The 26,643-nt window shown below is 34.1% G+C and overlaps 2 protein-coding genes across 5 annotated transcripts; one reads left to right on the top strand and one right to left on the bottom strand.

Moving 5' to 3' along the window:
- Positions 1-7,635: 7,635 nt before the first annotated feature.
- Positions 7,636-11,412, top strand: LOC18421406 (transcription repressor OFP16). The gene has a single exon (XM_006826204.3). The coding sequence runs from the start codon at positions 10,367-10,369 to the stop codon at positions 11,063-11,065; it is 699 nt and encodes a 232-aa protein (XP_006826267.1). The 5' UTR covers positions 7,636-10,366; the 3' UTR covers positions 11,066-11,412.
- Positions 11,413-17,561: 6,149 nt separating this feature from the next.
- Positions 17,562-24,506, bottom strand: LOI1 (Pentatricopeptide repeat (PPR) superfamily protein). Of its 4 annotated transcripts, none has more exons than XR_016052000.1 (3): positions 24,403-24,472; positions 17,799-17,860; positions 17,562-17,700 (listed from the first exon to the last, which is right to left on the bottom strand). XR_016052000.1 is itself a non-coding variant. In XM_020676652.2 (3 exons), the coding sequence occupies exon 3, from the start codon at positions 21,247-21,249 to the stop codon at positions 19,159-19,161; it is 2,091 nt and encodes a 696-aa protein (XP_020532311.2). In that variant the 5' UTR covers positions 21,250-21,312; positions 22,097-22,283; positions 24,403-24,506; the 3' UTR covers positions 18,092-19,158. The 4 variants fall into 4 exon arrangements, 3 of the variants coding, with proteins under 3 accessions (XP_020532311.2, XP_088717950.1, XP_020532300.2); XM_020676652.2 differs by lacking the exons at positions 17,562-17,700; positions 17,799-17,860 and adding exons at positions 18,092-21,312; positions 22,097-22,283 and having other exon boundaries at positions 24,403-24,506; XM_088861824.1 differs by lacking the exons at positions 17,562-17,700; positions 17,799-17,860 and adding exons at positions 18,092-21,312; positions 22,138-22,283 and having other exon boundaries at positions 24,403-24,505.
- Between the last annotated feature and the right edge of the window lie 2,137 nt (positions 24,507-26,643).

Here is a 26,643-nt window from a genome sequence, read left to right as displayed (position 1 = left end):
TTTTGGGACAGAAAATCTATTTTTTATATAATATTCATACATCTCAATGTCGAGATGACATATTATAGAGTTTTCTAACATCGAAACAGCCTCGTCGATTTTTTAGGTGCACCTTAATTACATATTTCAAGGTTTTAACCTTATAGACACTTTTTCTTTTATATTTTAAACTTAATTTTATTTTTTTATACTAGATATCATATTTTAATTTTATTTATATACCCAAATAAACTTAAGTTTTGGACATCCATACTTCCCACCATCACACACTTAAAAAGTTATAAACAACTTAAATAAAATAACTAAATACCTCTACAGATTTGATTTTAATAATATTTTTAATATATTTATATATTGAATATGGTGAAAATATAAACTCTCTAAATTCGAGCTCAATCTAATATATAAAAAATAAAATTAAATTAAAACACAATACACACTCTCGAAAAGTATGACTTGGGTATAAAATATAAAATATACCGAACTATTTTTTAACTTTGATAATAAAATAGGATTTTCATAAATTTCCCTTGGGTGGAAAAAATAGCAATAAAATTAATTAATATGTCGCATAAAATTTCCTTCATTGTGTTAAATTTTTGCGTATATACCCATAGAAAGTGCCAGTTGGTTTAAATATAAGGCAAGGGGATCGCTCAAAAGGGCATGGATGGCAGTTGTGAGAAAATATATGGGTACCTATAGTCTTACAGAGAGTATGGCCCTTGATAGAGTAGAATGATAGGACATGATACATGTAGCCGATCCCAAATTGTCTGGATATGGTTTGGATGATGATGATGGGTGATATTTCAACAAATACTGTTAGGCAACTTGTGTTGAATGATGAAAGGAACGTTGCCTTGAGAAAACAAGTAAATGATATGAAATTTTGTTTTTTTCCATATAAAATGATCTGAAATTTATATTGGGATAATCTACATTTCACAACCCTTCAAATTACAAAGGTTAATGTTAGAGTGAGTTGTGACGAGTGTATATTCTACTATGATATGTATTTTTTTAAAAAATAGTTGTATTTATGATATATTGCTCAATGTTGTCAAAATCGTTTGGCTTCAGATGAAGTGGCCAGAGCCTTCGAATTTAAAGCAAAAATCGAAGCAAATAAAAGCCTAGTTTTGCCGATTCAATCAGATTCGGGCTACTTCCGTTTGATTCGGATTTGCTTCGGCTGAAGCTTTGAGCTTATTTGGTTAGAAAATAAATGCCTATATAAAAGTATTTTTTTAATTTTTTATTTTTAAAAATTTCTCCATTATTTTTACATGCAAATACTTAATATTTTTATATTATTTATTTTTTAAATACAAAACCTTCCCTCGAATTGGCCAAAGCACTGAATTGTTTTATTTTTCTCACCAAACCGAATAAGATTCCGGAGTGAATATGACAACATTGATATTGCTCATCAAGTAATGGTATTTATGTAAATGTCACTAAAAGTTAGGTGCTTTTATCATTTTTATATGGAGTAAAGTTGAAATTTTTACTAAAAATTAAAAGTAAATAGAGTTTTAGGACACTAACTTCTAAAATACCTTTGTACTATTGTCAAAAAAATTAATTTGTCGTTACTTAATGATTAAGTTACATATTAAAATAAGGGTGTGGTTTCTATGAGGTTGCAACCTTGAACAATCCAATTAAAGGGCACCTCCGAAATTTATCATAACCTATAATTTTATTGTAATTTTTTTTTACGATTATTTCAAAATCTATTTTTGTATCTAATTATAAAATTTTAAACTCCAAAAAAGGTTTATATCAAGTATATCTATAAGTATATGAAAGTGTTGAAAATGGACGGTCTAGATAATGTGTTGCAAGATGCATGATTTTTGGGACTCAATTTTTTTTTTTTTTAATATTCATACATCTCGATATCGAGATGATAAATTAGAAGGTTTTTCAACATTAAAACAACCTTTCCGATAGAATTTTGAGGTACATAAATGATTCTACATTTTAAGGTTGCAACCTTATGCAAACTTTTTCCAATATTTAAACATAAAATAATGAATTTTTTAATAAATACATCCATTACAACTCATTCTAGCATTAACATTTGTATTTCGAGAAGTTATGAACTCTAATCAAACTAATTTATATTTTAGAACTATTATGACTCTTATATATTTTTATCTGCTTTTAAATAGGCCCGTCGTTTTTTTATATAAAATTTCAAGTTGCCCATCAATAACTTATCAAAATGGGCTTTGAAGCTCATGGCAAGTATAAAATGCTACATAGTTCAAAATTTGGTGCATCTCGATATATTTATCCTTTTTTCAATTTTTCATTTTACATAAATTAACGCCTTAACCGGGACACATTTAAATTTTTTCAAACTTGCCATTGAAATATCATACCCAGACGTCAAATAAAAAAAAAAAAAAATCCGTGATTCATAGCTTTGAAATTGGTGCTGAGGCTCCTGGACCAGAGCAATATTCAATTATAGCATCTCGATTCCTTCCATATTTATTTTCTAATAAAAAAATGCATTGAGATTTAAGAATAGAGATCGTTTGCGATGCGATTGTCACCTTTCCTACATAAGAGTCAACTACAAAGTCGTCCGATGTAGAATGGGATGGTTGAGGTGTATCCTTTGTACACAAACTATGAGGACTTTGAGAATGGAGTTGAGGTCGTGATGGTAGTACCATTTGAGTCTCAGCTATCGATATAGGTTTTTTATTCTCACTCATGATTTTGAAAACCACTAATTATTTTTAAAATGGGCAAAGCATGTATTTGCCACTATCTACGCAATAAATAAAAAAAATCTCTAAAGATAATTTTGTATGACATTTAGCATGGTAAATGTTGCACCTCTAACCATATAATTTCACATTGAATAGCTAAAACTGGCCGTATCCCTTATATACCAGAAGCAAAACATTTTATTGGTATAGTCTCGCAATCATCATTATAATACATCCGAGCTTTATCCCACCTATTGGTATGTTATCTTAATAAAATAAAATAAAAACAAATAGTTTGATGATTGATAGATAGTAATGCTTCTCAAATTTTTACGTGGACACATTTGAGTCAGAGAGCCAACCATCGACCGCAATAATTCCCTTGATTTTAAGAAAAAAAAAATCACATTGTAGGGCCAATATATTTTAAAGGGAAATATCTTATAGCATTTAAAGCTAATGGATTGTTTAAAAAGAGCAAGGGATAGGTCCAACAAAATGTAGTTGGAAGTAATATGAAAAGATATGGGGGACTTATAGATTTACGGAAGTATGATCCATAATAGTGCAGAATTGCATACCAGATTCTTATAACCGATTCCAATCAATTAGAAAAAGACTATGATGATGAAAACAACCTAAAGCTCTAATATTATATTTTCCAAGCTATCAAGCTGCCCTTTGGGCTAGACCATACCCCTAACCCACCTCCATATTGTGCAGGGTACATGGTGAAGTCATCAATTGCAAGTTCATTGTGATGGATGGTAAAGGTCAACAACAAACCCTAGAGAAGTACATCACCCAAAATGCAATTTGAATACTCTGGGTGGTTAGTTCGAATAGGAGATCCATTTTATGTTAAGGAGTTGGGAAGTCAATTTTTCACATTTTGACATAGAGTAAAATTATGTGGCTTATGACCTAACTAAACTTTACACCTTGCAATATATATCGAGCGTGATTTCATGTCATTATAATATAATGAAACTATATTTTTTTAAAAATATGGTTTTAAAATCAAAATCCTATACCGACAATATAATTTGAAACTTAAAAATTAATAGTGATATGTTTTACAGATATGTAAACACTTGTTTTTAAGGTGCAATAGACGGTCTAGATAATTTATTATAATATACATTATTTTTAGAGCTTGAAATCCGACTTTTTTTACAATCGTAACGTTTAAGCCAAGATGATTGATGTAAAGGTTTTCCAAAGCTTGAATGGCAATTCTCAATGAGTTATGAGGTGATGCTTTATTTTATTTTGATAGGGATGCAGCCCTATCAAACCATTTTTCAATTTTTAAACATCGATTGTTTTCATTCTAATGAACAACTACAAAAGTAAAAATTGGAAAATGCATCCTACAATATATTTTCCAGTTGATATAGGTCATTCATTTTGGTGAGATGCTTAAATATATGCCTTAGAAGGGCTTGTTACCTTTCCTATGGCTTTATTTATTAGATGAACAGTGTAGAAAAAAGGAAAAAAAAAATTTTGAGTTCCTAAAGGCTTAGTTACTGAAATTCACAAAAAATAGATGGTTTATGACAATAACTAGGGTGCAAATTTTATTTTATTTTTTTGGGATAGATTATTGGTATGAATAGAGCATGTCGGCAATTTTAGGGTCATATAAATGCCACAAATATGGTTTGCAATATGTGTTAATATATATATATATATATATATATATATATATATATATATATATATATATATATATATATATATGATAGTATTATTTTGTTAGTTATTTAGTATGTATCTTGTGTCATGTATGATATTATTAGTTATTTACATTTGGACGCGGTTAGCATGCGACTAGCCTGTATATTGTAGAAATGTGGGTTTGGCAATAAATATATTTTTTAAATATAATTTGATCCTAATTTTTAGAGATCATATAATCTTTAACATGGAGATCATGAATATAAAAAATAAAATAAAAATTTAAAACTATAAATAATAATTATATTAAAAAAACATTTTAACCATTAGTTACAATTGTTTTTAGATGGACCACCTATTTGCATCAATCTTTAAGATGGGTGCTTTATACCTCTACACCGTATATTGTAGAAATGCAGTGCAGCTTGCACAAAACAATTGTTCTTTACATTTTTCGGTCAATTCCAACTATTTTAAGCAATTTTAAACTAAAATTGCATGGAGTCTAGACTATTTCTTAGTGGCTTTTTAACCGATGGAAGTGGATATGCCCATCACATCTATCTCATGCAATTCAGTATGATTCCATTATATTACACGTACACTTTTAAGGAAGTGCATTTCATCTCCATTAAAGCGTAAATAGTGGCTACGCACTGCGTGCTAAGAATAAAATAAATAATATTTAGTGCGGATCAGAAATTGATGAGGACGGAATAGGGTATTGAAAAATAACGAGTTTTGATCCGATTTTCTCTCAATGGTCCCTAATCTTTTTAAGTTTATTTAATATTTTGTTAGATTTGTTAGAAATCTTCACCCCACAAAATCTATTTTAATTGTACTTATAATTTTGAACTTTTGAATATTTTGCTGGATCACATATTTTGATGAATGCAGATCCCCCATCCAACAATTCGACACGAATACTTGTGTAGATGATCGACCCCAGCGATCCGAATTTTGAAACACTAATCTTGATAAATTGCTACCCTTAAAATATCTAAAGCATGTGAGTTTTTTTTGAGTATTACTCAATGCTTCTATCTATAAATTCCATGCAAGTATTATCCAAAACCCAACAGCTATTAATTGTCGAGAAGAAAAGAGAGTCTAACGCGTAGAGGCGTTTCCGTAGATTATGACTAATTAAATGCAAGTTTTATAAGCTTTAAATGCGAAGTCCAATCATTTTCCAAGGCTTACCTCTAAGTTCATTGTACCCGAATAAGGGGTCTACTCTACTAAAAGGTTCGTACATCGTCAAACTGCCCACATAAATAAGCTCAATATAACGTTTTGCCCTTTTGGGGAGATTTGTAAAGGGGACTGTATTGTTATCGGGCCTTTAATTTCAGTTATAATTTATAAGGTCACAATTATTTTTAGCCATTAGATGTTAAATTGTATGGTTTGAAAAGAGTTCAAGAATCCCAATTGAAATTTAACATACAATATAGTTGTTATCTCCTTATATTAAATGGTCACTTTGTATAAGTTTGCTTCGTAATAAGTGCGAGTTTAATAAAAGGTGCCTCCCATATACAACATAAAATGCATCTCTAAATTTCTCTAAATTTTACCTACGAATGTAGTTTAGAAAACCTTATGATGGCTTGAAATTTTATGTATGTTATGAAATTCAAAATTCTAAAAGTAGAACAAATCGAGCAAATATACAATCTTAATAATACGACTACTTAGATAACTTCTTACAATATGTACTAATATTAGAATTTGAAATTCTTTTTTTCTTTATTTTATATATATATATATATATCTTGAGGTCAAGATGATCAATTATAGCATTTTCTAACACTGGATCACTATCTTCTATAGGATTTTTGAGGTACAACTTACTTTAATAGTATAAAATTGACACCTAAACCTTTTTTTTTTTTTTTAATAATTCCCCTAAATTAAAACCCAATTAAACTTTTTAATGACCACTTATAGGTAATAGATTGGTATTTAAGCTTCAATATCTCATTCTAAACACCTTGTGAAATATATCAAACCTCGAGTGGTTAGCAACTATCATTTCGTAGCACTAAATCTGATGTTCGTAGCACTAAATCTGATGTTCAGTTCCTACAGTTGAACTTAAAAAAATAAAATAAAATTGAGAGATATTGGTATACTAAAACACCAATATCCCATTATGTTGCCTATAGATATATTGGTATTTTAGAACACCTATGTATCAAACGTGTATACTAATAATATTGTGAATTAAGTGACATTTCTTGAACTTGCTTGGTTTTGATAGACCGGCAAAATTGAAAATGACCCATCTTAAATGCCATTTCAAAATGTGAACCATTTATGATCACGGACCCTAACCCAATGAAATCTTGACTATTTCAAGGGCTTCAAGAAATAATCTATCTTAGAATTTTAACCGTTATTTTTAAAAGGTCCATAGGTAAGACCGTTTAACTCAGGTATAACATATCATAGTCACCTTTAGTTATCAGAAACGAAACTTGAATTGTGACAAAGCTTTGAAATTTTTATTTCAAGCTTTGATGACCAATGACACATCCTAAACCACTCGAGTCAAGCCCAATTGCCGATGGTAACTCTGGCCAACTCCTCCAACCGTAAGTAAACTGATCACATTGTATACATATTTCAATTCTTCCCACGTATTAACTATTTTTAGCTCAACAAAATAATTAATCTTGAACACTATGGCCGTTTGGATCCATGGAAATGGATTACTTGAAAAAATCTATTTCATTTAAAATGTATTTTGAGAAAAGTATCTTATATGAAATAGATTTCAGTTGTTTGGATGCATAATATTTTCATGTTTTTTTAAAAAAATTTGTTAAATGTATTTATTGTATCATTAATATATATATTATTAAATTTAAGATAGTTTCTCTCTCTAAATATATAAGATAATTTATCTCTCTAAAATTTGATATACTTTATCTCTCTAAATTTTAAGATATTTTGTAAAGCAATGATCCAATGCAACGGTTATATCATAGTATGATACAACGACACTTCTAAAAAACCATATTTGTGGTATTTGTATAACCCCAAATTTTACACACATACTCTCTTAATCTCAATAATCAACCCCTCTACAAAAAAAAAGGTCAATTTGGACCCTAGATATAGTCAAAATGAGTCCCCTCCAAAAAGGAATTTAAACCATTCATTTTGTGAATTTCAAGATCTTAGCCTTTATAAACTCAAAATAATTTTTTTTTTTTTTAACATTGTTCATCTAATGATAATAAAGCCATCCAAAAAAATTTGGAAATGAAAAAATCCTTTTAAGGTCAAGATCTAAGTATCTCACCAAAATGAACGACCTATGTTAATTGGGCTAAAACAAACTTTATATGTTGTGTTTTCAATTTTTATTTTTTATTTTTTTATTCTTCATTAGAATAAAAAGAGTGTATATATCAAAATTTGGATCAAACAAACGGCTATAAGATGATTTTTTAAGGTTATTGCATCATATTACTATACAATGGTTGCATGAAATCATTACTCTATTTTGTATCCTTAAAACTTAAAATTTGAGATAGTTTATCTCTCTATAAATTTTCAAGTACTTTTTCTCTTTAAAATTTAAAGTTTGATATAGTTTATCTCTCTAAAAAAATTAAATACTTTATCTCTCTAAGATTTGATATTGTTTGTCTCTCTAATATTTTAAGATACTTTAACTGTTTTTTTTAAAAAAACCATTTAAAGATACTTTACATGTTAAAAAAAACATTTTAAGATACTTTTCTCTCTAAAACTTAAAATAAGAGATAGTTTTTCTCTCTCTAAAACTTAAATTTTAAGATAGTTTATCTCTCTATAAATTTTGAGATAGTGCATATTTCTAAAACTTTTTTAGATGACTATCTCTCTAAAATTTTAAAAAATTTTATCTCTAAAACTTAAAATTTGAAATAGTCTGTCTATAAAAACATTGAGATAAATTATCTGTCTAAAATTGTTTCGATAGTTTTCCTCTTTAAAATTAGAAATAATTGATCTCTCTAAAATTTTAAGATACTCTATTTAAAACATAAAATTTAAGATAGTTTATCCCTCTAACTTGTGGGGGTGGTTTTGTGAAATTAATTGAATTTTATAGAGTGGACGTCTCTATAATAAGGAAATATAGCTAGATATCAATTTCAGAGGGTAAAGACAATGATATAAAATTCTTTATTTTTGATATGAAATGAGGAAAAAAATTAAGGCAGGAAATGGTTTTCGGTCCCCAAATTTAGAAATACATTTACGACCCCTAAATGCGATATCAATGCGTTTGGAATGTGGTAGATTAGTCTCGTATTCTAAATTCATGAAAAAAGCTTATCGTTTTAATGAAGGCTATCAAAGTTGGACTTCTACTTTCTTTATTTTTTATGAGTTTTTAACACAAGTTCTTGCCAATGGGCGAGAACGGTATAAAGTAGGAAAAGAGTCCCGGCATAATTGGTTAGCGCTTGGCGTTTGCAATGTTACATATCTTAAATCTCAATCCTATCAAGGGTAAGGGCTCTCTCCCATTTACTCACCCAAAAAAACCGAAAAGATTCGGAAGATGATAGTTTTTGTATCGGAAACATTACAATGGTTTGAAAAGTTATGTTCAATTTTAGTAATTAAATTTAAAATAAAAAGTATAGAACGAGATCATTTATCTTTAGTATAAGATAGACACAATTAATATTGACAATTGAATGTCGAATTGGGTGGCTACTTTTATTCTATTGATGAAGCTCAAAGTATGATAAACTATCTTTTAAGATTTAATTAAATAATTATTTATACAATATATGTGGAGGTGGAGATGATCAATTAAAAAGTTTTCAAATTTGAATACTATTTATCTACTGATTTTTGAGGTCAACCATAAACTAGAAAGATGATGGTATGAACGTTATTGGCTTTTGCAATGACTCTAAAAACCAGGATGGACATAAAGGGAGAGTCTCCGCTCTTTCACGCTGTGTATCGCTGAAGAAGGTAGGTGTAGTATCGCTGAAGAAGGTAGGGTGCACAGATACGCGTGCGTTTTGTACAATTGCGGGTTTTGTACAAATTGCGGGTTTTGTAGAAAATTGGATTTGCTCACCGGGCATTAAATTCTGCCGCATTTTCTCTCTCTCTCTCTCTCTCTGCAATTCAACTCTCTCTCTCTCTCTCTCTCTCTCTCACCACTCCTTATATCTCTCTAAATCCTTTTATTTGTCTCTCTCTTCGCTCTTCATATACCCGCCCTCTCTCGATACCTCTCTGTGTCTCCGTCACTCTTCATATTCCCCATCTCTCTCTCTCTCTCTCTCTCTCTCCCCATTCTGCAACCTCTCTGTGTCTCCGTCACTCTTCATATTCCCCATCTCTCTCTCTCTCTCTCCCCATTCTGCAACCGCATATACCTCTCTGTGTCTCCGTCACTCTTCATATTCCCCATCTCTCTCTCTCTCTCTCCCCATTCTGCAACCTCTCTGTGTCTCCGTCACTCTTCATATTCCCCATCTCTCTCTCTCTCTCTCTCCCCATTCTGCAACCGCATATACCTCTCTGTGTCTCCGTCACTCTTCATATTCCCCATCTCTCTCTCTCTCTCTCTCTCTCCCCATTCTGCAACCGCATAAAACTCCCTGTATTTTCTTTCATTGAGGAGCAAACTCTTGCTCTTTCTCCTTCCACCCCTTAAATTTGAAGAAACGCTTGGTATCTCTCTCTCTCTCTCCTCTGCGACTAAGGAGACAGAAATCATATAAAACACATCTCCCTCTCTCTCTCTCTCTCTCACTGCAAATCAGGATATTTGAAAACAAAACTCTCTGTCTCTCTCTCTCAAGTTGAGTTTACTGCCACAAACGTTACCACCCATTTGCATTTCATCTCGTCTCTGGCTTTCTAGACCCTAAAATACCACTAACATTTTCTCTCTCTATCATAAAGGCCACTGAGCAATGGCCAAAGGTCTCCAGAAAAGCTTCTTTCTCTGCATCTCCACCCCCAAAACCACCAAAACCCGCGCAGAAAAAGACCCCAAAACCTCTCCCTTCAAAACCTTCAACTCCCTCTTCGACCCCCTCGCCGCCCAAAGAGACCCCAAAACCTTCAACTCCCTCTTCGACCCCCTCGCCACCACCGCCTCCGCCAAATTCACCAACAGCTCCGACTACCCTCCCGACTTCACGTCCAAATCTAGCAGGAGCTGCTGCTCCTCCAACTTCACCGAAATTCCACCAAATTTAGCAGTGTTGCCAACTTCTCGGCGCTTCTTCTTCTCCCCTGCCAAATCCAACTCCTTGATCGATGACATAGGCATCGTGGATCCGCCGCTGGAAAATTATCAGGAGACTTCTCCGGCGAGGCCGGAGATATTGGGTGGAGCTGAGGCGGTCAAGACGCATTCGTCGGATCCATACATCGATTTCCGGCAATCCATGGCCGAGATGATACAGTCTAGGCTGGTGGCGGGCTTAGTGATGGACTGGGTTTATTTAAAGGAGCTTCTTTCATGTTATCTCAGGCTTAATGAGAAGGATTCACATAAGTTTATAATGGGGGCTTTTGCTGATCTCGTGGTGAATTCGGTGTTCGAAAATGGACGGAAGTCTGAGTTTTCCGGTGAGTTTGGGGCTGATAGGATGGCCGGGATTTGATATTAACGATGATTACTGGGTTGGTGAGTTGCCGGGATCTGAGGCTTCTCCAAATGGGAATGATATTTTTGGAGGTTTCGGTATAATTTCGGCCGAAATACGCACTTAGCACTAAGAAGGCCAATGGTATAGAGTACTATAGACTGTGAGTGAGAGAATGACCGAAAATTACTGTTAATTTGTTACGCAAATTCCTTCTTCCAAATATTGCTGGGATTAGGTGGAAAGTGGTAGCACAACTTCAAATACTTGATCTCATACATAAAAGTGATTGTGATCTTTTGTATCAAAGATAAAATAGTTTACCTACATTTATTTCTTTTTATTTAAGATAAATAGTTTGTGTATATTCCTCTCCTTTTATTTATTGTTAGGAAATTAAGGGTGTAATTGGAATGGAGGCTTTAAAAGTAGACTGTGGAGGCTTCTAACTTAACAATTGAAATAAATGTGCAAAAGGGGTTGTATTGGGCAAATTAGTCATTCGCATACTTGAAAACAACTAGAGATTCATTTTATTTTTTTGAGTAATTCAGTAGGGATGACTGAGGTACGGGGTATGCTACCATTACGACTTCAGCCTTTTTCTCGAACAACAATAACAACACGAGGTTCTCAAAGTAAAATAAGACCCCTTTCTATAGAATAAGAAAGTGATCTTTCAAGTTGAGCCTTAAGTTCTCTCACACACTCTAGAGAACCCTCCACACTTTTCTTAACGCAAGGAAGTGTTTCCATATAAACACATCACACTTCATTCCCTATCCTTCAATGTGACGCTTGAAACCTATTATATCTCTCTTTATAATTTAACATTTTAAAAAATGGTATGATTCATATAAAGTGTCGACCTCAAGCAACCGACGTAAGGCACATCTAAATCTTGCTAAAAAAAAAGATGCAGTTCCAGTGTTAGAAACTTTTACAATAATGGCCTACAAATTATCTCACCTCTAATTATAACATTTAAAGATAAAAATGTAGATTGAGCATTACTTATAAACACCTAAATTTTTTGAAAATAAACAGTCTTAAATAATAAGTTATAAGATGTATTATTTTTAGTAGTCCAAATACTTTTTTAATTTATATCCACATTTAGGGGTCGAGAAGAACAATTGTAGGATTTTTTGAGGACAAAACAATATTTCTAGTACATTTTTTAAGGTGCACCTTGCTCCTAAATTATAAGGTTGACACCCTATATAATATTTTTTCTTATTAGAAACTATAATATTAAATCATCTTCTTTGAAACACTGCTTAGTATTTTTCACATTTACCGTTTTGGTCTAAGAAGAGTGAGGATCTTAAACTTTCCTTTAACCCGTCTCATCCCTGGGTCAAGGGGTTGGGTAGTGATAGGTATGACAACCAATGTAAAACTTTGTCAAAATTTATTATGAATCCGATAATAAATTACCTTTATCGTTTTATTGATAGATATTTATGAGGTGAATGCCTCTCAAGGTTGCTTATATTAAAATGGAAGCAACATTTTGTGACTGGTAAATGTCATATTTTGATATCATATAGCATAATAGCATCAATTAGGATTTCCTTGGTTTTACGTTACGCATTTCCCTCTCTCTCTCTCTTTACATTGATAATAGCATTGCATTGCATTGCAATGTTGCTATCAGTCTGCATATTGTTACATGAGGTCTGAGCCCATTTGGAAGTACTTTGGATTATAGTAGCTTCTGTACGCCAGCAGTAAGGGTTGCCAGAACGAGCAGAGAAGCTCAAATAAAGACATTGAAGAAAACAAAAGTGGGAGTACACTGTTCATTTGCCCTACTGGGTAAAACTCTCAAGTTGGGGATACTTTTTGGCTCATAAAAATTGGATATAAAATATCTAGAACACAATGACCAACCTCAAAAAAAGAAAGAAGAGAAGGGTGTGGTTTGTTTAAGGTTGCAACCTTAAACAATCTAATTAAGGCACACCTCCAAATATTATCATAAACATAATTTTGATATAAAAAATTATTAGAATTGCTTGAGAAGTCTAATTATAAAATTTTAAAATAAAAAAATAGTTTTACTTATAAATGTTTGGAAATCTTGAAAATGGACGTTCCAGATAACGTGTTTCAAGATACACTATTTTTAGGACTTTAAATCTTTTTTTCTTTTCATATTCATACATTTCAATGCCGAGATGATCAGTTTGAGGCTTTTCTAACATCAAAACAATATTTTATGATTGATTTTTGAGGTGCACCTTAATTCTACATTTTAAGGTTGCAACTTTTTTTTTTCCAAAAAAAAATTGCTGGCACCTCTATGTGCCTAAGAGAAATGACGTCCTAAGATTGAACAGAAATTGTCTGAATTTATGGAGAGAAATATCTAAATGTTCAAGCACTCGAAAACCAATTTTTTTCTTGAAAATAATCAAATACTTAGATAGATCCCAAAATTTCAGATCTAAAAAAAATCATTAAAGTATTTTATATGCTCCTACAAAGGAGTTGTCGTTCAGTAAGTTCCCACAAAGCGTACATTACTCGCTTCAAATAAAACACTGAAACAAATAAAAAATTTGCGAGAGAGAGAGACGATTTGCCGGGTGAGGAGAACTGGCGGGTGTGAAAAAAACAAGGACACAGGTGAAAAATGGGAGAGAGAGATTTCATAGAGAAAAAAACAAGAGGCCAATTACAAGCAAAGTAGGTACGTAACAAGGTAGCCAGTGGGTCAGAGTCTGGCGTGCCTCATGGACCCAGCTTGTTAGATCCGTTCTTGTCAGGCCGGAGCTTTTTGGGCAGGGCAAGTAGGCGGTGTTGCACACCAATGTAGAAAAACTTGGGCCAGCCAATTCAGACTTTCCACCTTAGCGAGTCTTGACTATCCCCGAGTTGGGCATATATATATATATAGAAGATATAGTATAAGTCCAATGGTTCAGATTGAATATGAGCCGATCTGGCAATTGAGAGTGTTTGAATTTTAGTTTTTTTTTCTACAAATCTAAATCACTTGAAATTTTCGATCAATATTCTTCTCATCAAGCTACACTTAATAAAACTATATATTTTAAAAAAAAAACGTAAAATTAAAAATGACCAAATACCCCCAAAAATTTACAGGGCTATTTTGATCATTTTTTCATGTAAAATATATTTTTAATATTTTTTCGAATATTCACCTATTTTTTATCAACACACATTTAAAATTTCAAGTGATTTGAATTTGTAGAAAAAAAAATTGAAATTCAAACATTATCGGGCATCTATGATCGTTAGATCGGTCCAGATTCAATCTAGGCTATTGCACTCATTTTTTCTTGTAAGCCCATTGGCTCACAAAAACCTTTTCATATATATATATATATATATATATATATATATATATATATATATATAAAATAAAGAGTAATGATCCTATAGGTCCTTTCTCCACCCATATGTATAAGACCCCAAATGATCATCATTAAATTTGACACGGATCTATAAAAAAATCAAGCTCCACATCCATGTGATAACTTTTTTAGAGATCCGTACCAACTTTAATAGTGATCCTTGAAGGTCTTACATACATGGATGGGAGAAGGTCCTATAGGATCGTTATTCTTTCTCTAATTATATTAAGAAAACATTTGAATGGTTAAGTTACAATTGATTTTAGATGGACTTCCCATTTGCATCCATCTTTATACCTCTGGACCGCATACATGAAACAATTGCTCAATACTATTTGCTTTGACCTAGTTTTATAGCTACATTCTGAACGCTAAATTGAATTAATACTAACTACAAGGCCGCTATCGTGTATGGAGTCCATGGACGATTTGCTAACCATGCTAGGTTTCTGGGTTTGGTCGGCACTAAATAGGACCCGACCTGAAAGGGTTGAAGCCAATATTTTAAAACTCAAATGGGTGATTGTTGATCCACAAATAATACAAACTAGATCGTTGGATCGGCGATATGGATTTGAGCGAGTATCAGAGATCGAATTTTTGGACCCCATAAAAATTGACATATAAGCTTTAAGACAAATGATCTCATGGGAGAGCATAGAACGGGATCATTTACCATATGTATATGGTGGTCACAATTAATCTTAATCATTAGATGTGAAATTGGGTGGCTGCATTTATTTCTTGACTAAGCTCAAACTTCAAAAGATATTATCTCGAACTTTACGAAACACCCAAGCTATCAGATTTCACATCGGATGGTTATACGTAATTATAACATTCTTGTATCAAAGGTAAATAGTCTCGTCGTATATAATCTTTATAATTATTATTTCTAGTTTTCATTTTTTCATATTTTCATGATCTTAAAGATTATATATTCTCTAAAAATCAGGATCAAATTTTATTTAAAATATATATTTACCCAAACCCACATTTCTATATGTACATGCTTGGCCGCATGCTAACCACATCATTTTTTTTTTTTGAAAATAATATAACTAGGATTTTGAAAAAAAAAAAAAAAAATAATTTATATCATTCATCTTATTAAACATGTGTATACCAATGCTATGTATACACAGTGATTTTTAACTCTTTTTTAACTTGTCACGCTTGTTAAAAGTTAAAAGTTTTTTAACTTCCAATTGCTTTGACCTACATTCTCTAGGCTAAATCACACTAGAAGGGATTGTACGGTATGAGACGGACTATCTTTTGTTACAAAGAGGTTACAGGTACTCCTTACCATTAGTGGTCAAATTGGGTAGCTTTGGATATCTTTTTGAAACGGCACTCCTACCATCACCCATTTAAAATTTAATTGGTGACATCCTTGTACTAAAAGTAAATGGGAAAGTACAGTTACAATTGTTTAGACTAATATTTAATACAAGGTGGTCACATTAATCTTGACCATTAGATGTAAAATTGGGTGACTGCAATTATTCTATTGAATAATCTCAAATTTCAAAAGAAATAAAAATAAAACCATTAATCTTTGATACAAGATGGTCATATTAATCTTGACCATAAGATGTAAAATTGGGTGGCTGCAATTATTCCATTGAACAGGTTCAAACTTCAAAAGAAATTTTCTCGAACTTTTTGACACATCTAATCTATCAAACTTCACTTCAAATGGTTATATCTATCAAAGGTAAATGGTCTCCCTGTATACAATCCCAAAGTAAATAGTCTTTTTATATATTTCTCTTTTTTTGAAAAGCTTTCTTGAAAGTGATAACAATGGTCTCCTTATGCTCATCAATGTCTTTAATTTTGGGTAATTCAAAGGTTGCCAATCTTTTAACAGTTGAACTTAATCCGTTCCAAGTTCATCATTGGTTTTTTAGAATTAATATCATGAGAAATGTAAATGCCTGGAAAATTACACTGCTGAATCTGTAGCTTACAGCGTGTCGAGAACAGATTTTATCAGAATCTGTTATCTAATCTACGCATATTCTGCCCTTTACAAAGAGAAGCACGAATGGGTTAGAACCTATTTTCTATTTCTATATATCAAGTCCCTAACAGAGAGAGACGTAAAGGTAGGGTAAATTTTGTACCACGAATTCAATTACTACCACCTTAAGACCGACAACTAACCTCTACTCCATAGAACATTACAATAGCTATGCAATTTTTTTTGCAGCAGACGATAAGAGGTTTTATCATTGCTCATGTTTCATGTTTTCATTAAATTGATAGCGATGAAGGCGACTGAAATGGATATTTGATCAATGTTAGTGATTTTTGGACAACAAATTTTCAAAATCCCCAGCATAAGATGCTTCTCATTCAACAAAATATTAAAGAAACTTGTGGAACTTAAAACATTTTCATGTAGACCTTTTTTTATAAATCATAGCCATTTATCCCATTGTTGGACACAACTTAATAGTTTTTTTTTTTTTTTGAAAAAGGATAATGCATTAAATAAATATGATGACATACTTGTGGCAACCAAAAATTTGTAGTAACAGCCTGAGCAACGATATCTACCTCTCAATGAGCCTTTCATTTTCACATTTCCTCCGCAAGTCGGCTTTTCGGGCCTCAAAACTCTTCTCTTGACATAACAGGAGCAGCAGAGTTTGCACCGACACCATGGAGGACATACTGAAGTGAGTTTATAGCCTACCTAAGTTGTAGAGGGGATATGTTAAGGTAAATATCAGTTTCTTCATATCTGTAACTTTTGCTACAAACGGTTTGGAAGTGGGAAGAATTTATCAGTATATAAGCAGACATGAAGAAATGAGAAAGGCTAACACTTGTCACATAAACTCTTAAAACAGCATTTTCTGGTGAGAACAGCATCCTTCATAACTTCTTGAAATAAGGGACACCGTAACTCTGGAGGGAGATCGCTGATTGTACGAGTTGAAGGTAAGCCCTCAATTTCCTTCTCAAATGCAGCTCTGCCAGAAGTACATAATCATCTTAAGCACAGTTTAAACAACCCACAGAGTGTTCGGACAAAAGAATAGAAAAATCTAAATTTAGAATAGCCAAAAGCCTCAAAGCCAAAGGATATTAATCATACTCATTTGGCTTCAGTACAGCAACTGCACCACTTGCAAAGCATATGAACCATCTGGGCTGCCATTAACATTGACTTAGGAATTCGAGTCGGTGGCTTCACCCTCTTAATATCAAAATTGGGGTCACCAGTTGTGGGACAATGCTGAATGAAATATTCTGCACAGAGATTGCGAAAACATCCATCCTTAATTATTTACTAGAAAGTTGACAATGACACAACATAAATGAAAGAAAATTACAAAAAACTAAAATACCAGGGTTGTTGCATCAGTGACAGAGCCTTGTGGAGGTGTCTTGTGTTCAAAACCCCCTCGACCTTTAAAAAAGACAGAAACAATAATTGAACAAGAAACAAAAGCATGGAAGAATTCATTCATTGGGATGAAGTTATCATAAAAGATTGTGTTCCGGTCCCACCAGTTCGGCTGTCAAAAATATTTAGGAGATTGTTTCATATGAAAGTTATCGGACCATCTTGGGTGAATCAATTCCACAGAAAAAGAATAGAAAAAAGGAATAAAATGCAATATAACAGTTAGATTGGTCGTTTTATGTCTAAGAACATTGCACATAAATGCTTCTGGCCATTTCTTGGTATATAATACATTTGGACCTCACCAACAATTATACTCTACACTTCATACTCCAAGTATCAATATAAACAGTTAATCACACCAAAGGATCGCTGAGCCAGGATTCAAATGTTGAATTTTGAGGCAGTTTTTATTGCCCAAGTCAAGAGCCAAATGCCAAAGAATCTTCTTCTTTATCTTCAAAGAATACCAAACAGTTTTGCAGAGCTCAATTCATTCAAGATACACAACCTCGAAACTTAAAATCTTTCCACTTGATACTGAGTGGCTCACACTACTCTGATCATTCAAATGCAATGCTTTTAAAAATTGCATTTCTTCACTCACAGGCAATTTTAGAAGATCCAATTCTCAATTAAGGAAATGAAGCCATGGTGAGAAATTCTCACTAACATTTTTCTTGTGGTTTAGTCAACTTTGTTGTGTTAAGTCTCAAAATCTCTCAGTCTGATAAAACAAGCAATTTTAACCACCTTATTATGTAAAACCACCATGATCTGAACTGTCCTTTCTGGCAATTATCATCATTTGTGTTTCATGACATCTATTCACTAAAAAAGCTAATAGCTTATCAGTAATCTCCAGAAATGGGAAGTCTCAAAAACTTAGCTTATCATTATATCCCCAGAAAGGGGAAGTCTCAAGAACTATCAGAGGGGAAAAAATCCTCTTGTTACAGCCTTCTTAGACAGAGCCTAAACTCACTTTTCAAACTGTTGTTTCTGGCAATGATTCTCCAAAAATCTCACAGTAGAGAAGTATCCATGGCACCCATTGTGCTTCATGTCATATAGTTCCCATAAATAATAAGTTAGCAGCGATTCCCTGAATGAGAGAGTCCCAAAAACTAACAGAGAAATAATAGATCAGATTTGTCACCACTTTCATCTAGATGCCCACCTTTGAACTACCGTTGCATGAGGATTCCAGAATCCCTGGGAAAATCGCATATTCGATAAGTATCCTGACAGCCCAATCACATTACGTGGTGGAATTCACCCACTATACAAACTCCAAGAATTTACCAGTAATCCCCACAAGAACAGGAACCCTCCTTAAAATGGTGGAACCTATTGTTATCCCTCAAAATAATCTCTCTTTCGACTATACTCGAAATGAACTTCATGGCGCTATGGCAATCCCCACAAACCCTCAAATTCTTGGTAATCCTAATTGGAATTCCTTCTCCAATACTAATCAATCCGAAGGCCAAAGCAAGCTTCTCGCTGTGCAAAAACAGCATACTCTCCTTCTCCTCCTCCTCCATATCGTAAAGCACAAAGTTGGTATCAGGAACATAACCAGCTGCCTTCATTTTCCTCCCAAGCTCAGACAAGACCTTGTGGATATCATTGATTCTCTCATGTGAGGCCTCCTTCGCGTGGAACACATGCACAGTGCTCTTTACCGTGATCCAACTACAACCAGGCCCTTTCCTTATTCCCCCTTCTCTCATCTCATCTCTAACTGCCACAGCCTCATCCCACCGACCAGCTGACGCGTACATGTTGTAAAGTAATACATGGTTCCCCGAATCCATTGGGTCAAGGTCGAAGAGCTTGACAGCTGCAATGTGACCCAATTCTGGATTTCGATGGACCCGACAGGCGCCTAACAGTGCACCCCAAATGGACACAGTTGGCTCGATGGGCATGGTTCTTATGAGCCAATGCGCTCGATCGAGCTGGCCTGCTCGACCAAGGAGGTCAACAACACATGCATAATGCTCGGCCCTTGGTTTGATGCCAAAACGAGATGTCATTGAATCAAAATAGGCCAAGCCCGTGCCCACCAAGCCTCCATGGCTACATGCTGAGAGCACACAAACCAGTGTTATATAATTTGGTTTAATGCTTTCAAACCCAATCATGTCCTCGAAAATTTGTAGAGCTTGCCTTACATTTCCATGTTGTGCATAACCCGAAATCATAGCATTATAAGTTATCAAATTTCTCTCAGGCATTTCATCAAAAACATCACACGCACATTGTAAGCTCCCAGATTTTCCATACATATCAACTAGTGCACACCCAACAAAGATGTTCTCGTCAAGCCCAGCCTTTATAGCCGTGGCGTGAACCCACCGCCCCTCAGTGAGTGCAGCCATGCGTGCACACGAGCTCAAAACGATCGACACCATGTGCTCAGTGGCTGGCTCACCAAGCCTTCGCACCTCGCAAAATAGGCCAAGACATTGTTCTTCTCTTCCATTCTGCGCATAAACAGCAAGCATCGAACTAAAAGTCACATCATTAGGCTCGTGAACTAACACAAACACGGCCTTGGAAGAAGCAAGTTGACGACACTTTCCATAAAAATCGATCAGTCCATTAGCAACCGAGACGCATGCCTCATAGCCTAACTTCACAACCAAAGCATGGAGTTCAGTGCCCTCAAAAAGCCAGCAAGCATCAGCGCACGCATTAAGGAATGCGCACAGCGTGATCGAATTGGGCTCGAGGCCCTCACGTCTAAGCTCCAAGAAAGTACCAACTGCACCACCATGGTTCGTGTTAAGAACATGGCCCGAGATCACAGCATTCCACGATGCAAGTGTGCGGTTTGTTGACTCATCAAAGACAGCAGCCGCTAATTCGGGGCATGCACACTTCGCATACATATCATGAACAGCGCATGACACAAAAGGGTGCGACATGAGGCCAAGTTTGACGGAAAGAGCATGCATCTGTTGGCCGAACCCGAGGTCTCCGACCGAGGCTGAGGCCTTGAGAGCACAGGGGATTGTGAAGTCATTTGGCAGAGGAGGCGCGAGGCGGAGCATGGAGACGAAGAGCTTGAGGGCTTCACGGGGGCGGCCGAGCTGAGAATGTGAGGAGATGAGAGAGGTCCATTGGACAACATCGGGGCGGGGAAGGGAGATGAAGAGGGAGAGGGCAAGGGAGGGGAGGTTGGATTTGGAGTAGAAATTGAGGAAGTGGGTGAGGAGGAAGCGGGAGGAGGCGAGGCCCAGGGAGATGGTACGGGCGTGGAGGGCGAAGGCAAGGGGGGCAGAGCGGGCCAAGAGGGCATGGGTGAGGGCACGCGCGATGGAGAGTGGCTCACGTGGGTCACGTGGGTCACGTAGTGAGGGGGGAAGAGATGCATCGGACATTGGGTTATGGTCATGACAGGCCCAGTGACTCCACCCCAAAACACATACATTGTGATTCCATCTCTACAAAGAAAGAACAAGGTATCCATGAGTCAGCCGATTCACCTAGTTAAATGAGTCCTCTCTCTAAAACATAAGCAGGAACCTGAAAAGAATAAATTTTAACATAACTAATTTTTTTTTTTTTAAAATAGTTTTAACACCGATTTTAAATTTTTATGGGGACTACCATTTTTTATGTGTCAAGGCTTGCTATTGTAAAAGTGCGTACCCTGAACCGCAAACTACTTTCACTAAACAATCAAGAGAAAGAAAGGAACTTGTTTTTTTACTTTTGATAGAGAGAGGGGAAGGGAAGACAGAGAGAAGTTCTTCTAAGACCCTCAGGGCAGGCATGTCTTATTGATGGAACTGTTTAAGATTAGGAGACAAGTTCTACCAATCAAGATTCTCCTGTTTGATAAAGACGCATGAAGCTGAAAATATGACCACTTTAGACGCGGTTTCCATGCCCCATGACTACCACAATTTGTGGAATAGAGATCTATGGCACCCCCTCTTCAGCCGGTCAAACACGTTCTTATTTGAAGCTCATGCCTCAAATAAGATCGGGTTCTGAGCCATTGGAGATGTCATATGAGGGGCCTGGGAATGTAGATCAAAGTTATCATATGCAAATCTTCGAATAGATGAAGCTAATACCAAATTCAACATTACAGAGACAAGAGAGCAAGAAACAAAAATGATTTCTAAAAAGATAAGAGAACAAGAATGAGATGAGAATAAATGAAGGAGATTGGAGAGCTTTAAATGGCTACTTAAGGGAGAGAAACTATTGTGTCAATACTTATTTGCCTGAGAAAGTCTCTCAAACCCTCTGTTTGATACCCCATTTCGATGCCCCATGACTACCACAATTTGTGGAATAGAGATCTACGGCACCCCCTCTTCAGCCGGTCAAACACGCTCTTATTTGAAGCTCATGCCTCAAATAAGATCAGGTTCTGAGCCGTTAGAGATGTCATACGAGGAGCCTGGGAATGTAGATCAAAGTTATCATATGCAAATCTTCGAATAGATGAAGCTAATACCAAATTCAACATTAAAGAGATAAGAGAACAAGAAACAAAAAGGATTTCTAAAGAGATAAGAGAAGAACAAGAAACAGAAAGGATTTCTAAAGAGATAAGAGAACAAGAATGAGATGAGAATAAATGAAGGAGATTGGAGAGCTTTAAGTGGTTCCTTAAGGGAGAGAAACTATTGTGTCAATACTTATTTGCCTGAGAAAGTCTCTCAAACCCTCTGTTTGATAGCCCAGACCCAATATGGCAGGTAACACAAAAGATCAAGAGAAGATGATAGACACAACAAGAAAAACTAGGTACCTGAAAATCCAAAGAGTCCTACACATGAAAGAAAAAGGGCGGGAAGGGGGGGGGGGGGGGGGGGGGGGGGGGGGATGTGGAAGGTAGAGCTTAATAAAAAAAAAACAGGAAAAAGGAAGTGATTAATCAAAATAAGAAGACAAGATCAAATATTTTCTCTCTAGCAAAAACTGGAGCCCTGGGCTCAAATTATGTGGGCTGTCCACCCTATATTATCTAGTTTGGTTTTGATCCTATAAAATCTTTGTACTTCTGTTGCCCTGTTATGGGTTTTAATTCTGTTGCCCTGGAAAGGGTCTTACTGTTCTTCACCACACCTTGTGGGAGGACAACCTTTGTATTTTTCTCTTTACCTCAATACAAGTAAACATTCTAAATAAAAAGATCAAGTATTTCATTCAAGTACTTGACAAAGCACTAACAAACATGATAAAGGAACGAAGCCAAAAGGAGGAAAAGGGTACCAGCGTCATAATTCATTGGTTAGACAGCCCTCAATATTCCAATTTTCATAGATCTTAAATGCTTCATGAAATGAGGAGGTATTCTAGAATTAAACTCTAGTGGATCACCATTCTGCTAAGAATCCCATAAATTTCATCCACAACCACAAGAAAGAAGGACAGTCTTTTTAAAAACTCAGAGAAATAAGAAATTCTTCTGTCGATTTTGACAACCAAAAACTAAAAATATTCTAATTGTTCCATTGATTTTGTTTGGAGACTTTCAAATCTACAAATCAGTTTAACAAGATAACAAGATAAGCCAAAAGCAGGCAAAAAAATAAACTTCTTCGACACTCTCAACAAAAAGAAATATGGAAATAAGCAAATAGTTCAAATTACAACAAAGTTCATGTGACCATCCCAAACACCTCAAAAAGATCAAATTTTCCATTGCAACATATAGAGAGAAAAAACAGAAGAAGGAACAAGAAGAGTATTTTTATTGGAATTGATAAACATCCGAGAGTTTCAGAAAAATTTAGCCCAATAAACAGCGGACAATCAACAACGCTTTAGAGAAATATTAGTTTAAAAATCTATCATTTCCTTTTATTCTTACAAAAAACACTGATCATCTCGTTTACCGAATGTGCACCTTGAATTCACATATAAAACTCCACAGTTTCAGAATGGACATCCAATAGTTCTATAATTTTGAAATAATTCTTAAATATGTGTTAATATGAATTTCCTCAATCTTTTTTTTTTTTTTTTTTTTGAGATGGTAACTTTACAGTCAATACTGCTGGAACTTCCTCAATCTAAATTTAAAACCCCGGAAATTCGTTCATCCATTACAATCCTTTACAATTATCTTCTGGTCAATATCAGAAGCCAAAATAGCTCACGTTCCACATTTTTCTGGAATTGAAACCCAAATAAAATTAGGAAAGATGACAAAATATTACAGAAGAACAAAAAGAACAGAGAGAAAATACATAATCTTTCTTCGTAAAGAATAATCAATTACTACATTATCAGTATACATATCAAGCCATTACCATTGACGAATCGAATAGAGAGAAAAAAAGTAACAAGACCCCTTACCATAGATTAATAGGTGAGTAAAATAACACAATTACATTCACAAGTACAAAAGGAAGAGCAACAAAAACCAGTAAAAGAACCATATATAAAAACCCTATACAAATAGGCGAGCAAAAATACCACGCCCCAAGCCTTATTTCTCCCTTCCTTCATCGCGAGAGGTGAGCTCAGAGGAGAGAGAGAAAAGACGGGGGAATGGGAAGAGAGAGTACCTGGTACACGAGAAGGTGAGACGCGTGACGGGCGAGTAGACCCTGGCTCAGGCGAGCAGAGGCAAGCACTAGGGCGGACGGGCCTTTTAAAAAAAAACTTCTTATCAATAACTTCTTTTTTTTTTTTAATTTATATAATATTATAAAATAAGCACATTAATAATCATAGTAAATTAATGATCTTGATTTTAACAAAAAAAATTCCATCAAGCATTTCACCAATAAAATTTCTTAAAAAATGTATGAGAAAATAAAAGCAATATATTTTTCAGAATAATAAAATATTAAAATGATCTTATATCTCAAAATAATAAATACAGTTAGAAGAAGAGTAACCCAATAAAAAATATTTCATTTTCTTTAGACTTAGATAGTACTTATAAAAAGATTCAATGACACGAAAGATTTAGACAACTAGAAGTTCAGTGTGAGATTTGAATTTGCTTAAACATTTTGCAATGACACCAAAGATTTAGACAACTAAGAATTTAGTGTGAGATTTGAATTTCTTTAAACATTTTGTTGCTTTCTTTTATGTACACAAAAGTTTGAGTAATTTTATATTTTTATTTATTGGTTTATAGACCATAGTATTTTGGATGGACGACTATTTTACATATTTGGTATTTGTGTTTTGTTTTATATATTTATTATTTTATTGGTGCATACAAAAACATAGTATTTTGGATGGACAACTATTTTACATATTTGGTATTTGTGTTTTGTTTTAATTAACTACAATTCTATATAGTAAGGGTCTTTTTTGTTCTTATTTTTTTAAAACAATCATAAACCTTGGTTTACATTTCTTTCATTTACTAATGTAATTCTTGTGCTTAGTATTCTTATTCTTGTTTCATTTTATGCTCCCAATAGATGTAGGATATTTTTGTGTTGTGACAATAGAATAAACTAGATTTATTGAAAGTTTAAACAAAAAATCGTCAAGTATTACTCTTAGACCAGGTCATAAAATTATTGTTCAATGGCTTTAATATATCTATACAATAACTACAAATCATAATCTTAAATCAAATCTTATTTATATAGCCGATTTTTTCACTCCGTTCTTTTAAGCCAAACTAAAATATTCACGATTTTATAACTTATCTTATTTTTTGACGATTCATATTTTTTTCTCTTACTTTTTTGATAATATTATTCCCCGACCAAGATGGTAGTTTGGATGCGCCAATGTGACCCATTGTGACTGTTCTACCTGCATGTAAGTGACCCATTGCGGCGGTCGGGGGAAAACAGGAAAACACTGAGCCCCTCGACTCTCCACCTTTCCTCTTCCCAAACTTGGGAAAAGGTTGCTAAGAGAACGGTTTGTTTTCTCATATTTTCTAAGTTACCAAACACGGCGAAAGCGTATTTAATGCATTTGGAAGCCAATTCAAACATTAGAAAATAAGGCACATTTTCAAATCCCATCCAAAAATGTCGTTTTGGCGCCGAAAACTCATAAAATTTGTTTTTGCCCCTAACTACAAAATTCGTCAATCTAGAAATAAATCAATAAATACTTAAAAATATTTAAAATAGATTAAAAAAATGTTTACATATCATTATATGACTTTTTCATGTTGAAACAACTTTTTTTTTTTTAGGATTCTATACTATAAGGTGATTTACTTTCAGGACATGGAGGCCACAACCAATCCTAGCCATTGGATGTGAAAATCGATGATTTGGGGTGCATCACAAATTTCAAATAATTTTATTTTGGATATTTTCTTCCATTCAATGACATACCTTCAACCACCCAATTTTACATCTTAAGGTCAACGAGATTTAGGATCTCCTTTTTCTAAGTATAAATGGTCATATTGTATACATTATCTTTTATTTTAGAGCTTTTGAAATACACCTCACTTTTCCATTGTACAAGGTGGATAACTTATATAAGGGTGCGGTTTCTATAGAGCCTAGCCTCTAAACAATCAAATTAGAATCTACCTTCACATAGTGTCGAGAAATGTGATTTAAATTCTAGAAATCTTTGTGATCGTCATAAAATATATTTTTACCTTGATTTATAAAGTATATAGCTTTAAAAATAATGTAGATCGACATATCTATAAAAACTTGAAAATATTGAAAATTGACGGTCCAAAAATGCATTTGTTTTCTCATGTCCATGCATCTTGATGTCGAGATGATCAATTTGAGGATATTTGGGCATCAAACAACCTCTTCTAGTGAAATAGTTGAGGTAGGCTCTAATTTGATTGTTTA

Source organism: Amborella trichopoda, chromosome 3 (assembly GCF_054954075.1).
Source record: "Amborella trichopoda isolate Santa Cruz 75 chromosome 3, AtrichopodaSantaCruz75HAP2 v2.0, whole genome shotgun sequence".
NCBI classification, from domain to species: domain Eukaryota; kingdom Viridiplantae; phylum Streptophyta; class Magnoliopsida; order Amborellales; family Amborellaceae; genus Amborella; species Amborella trichopoda.
This window is presented reverse-complemented; position numbering and strand designations above follow the sequence as displayed.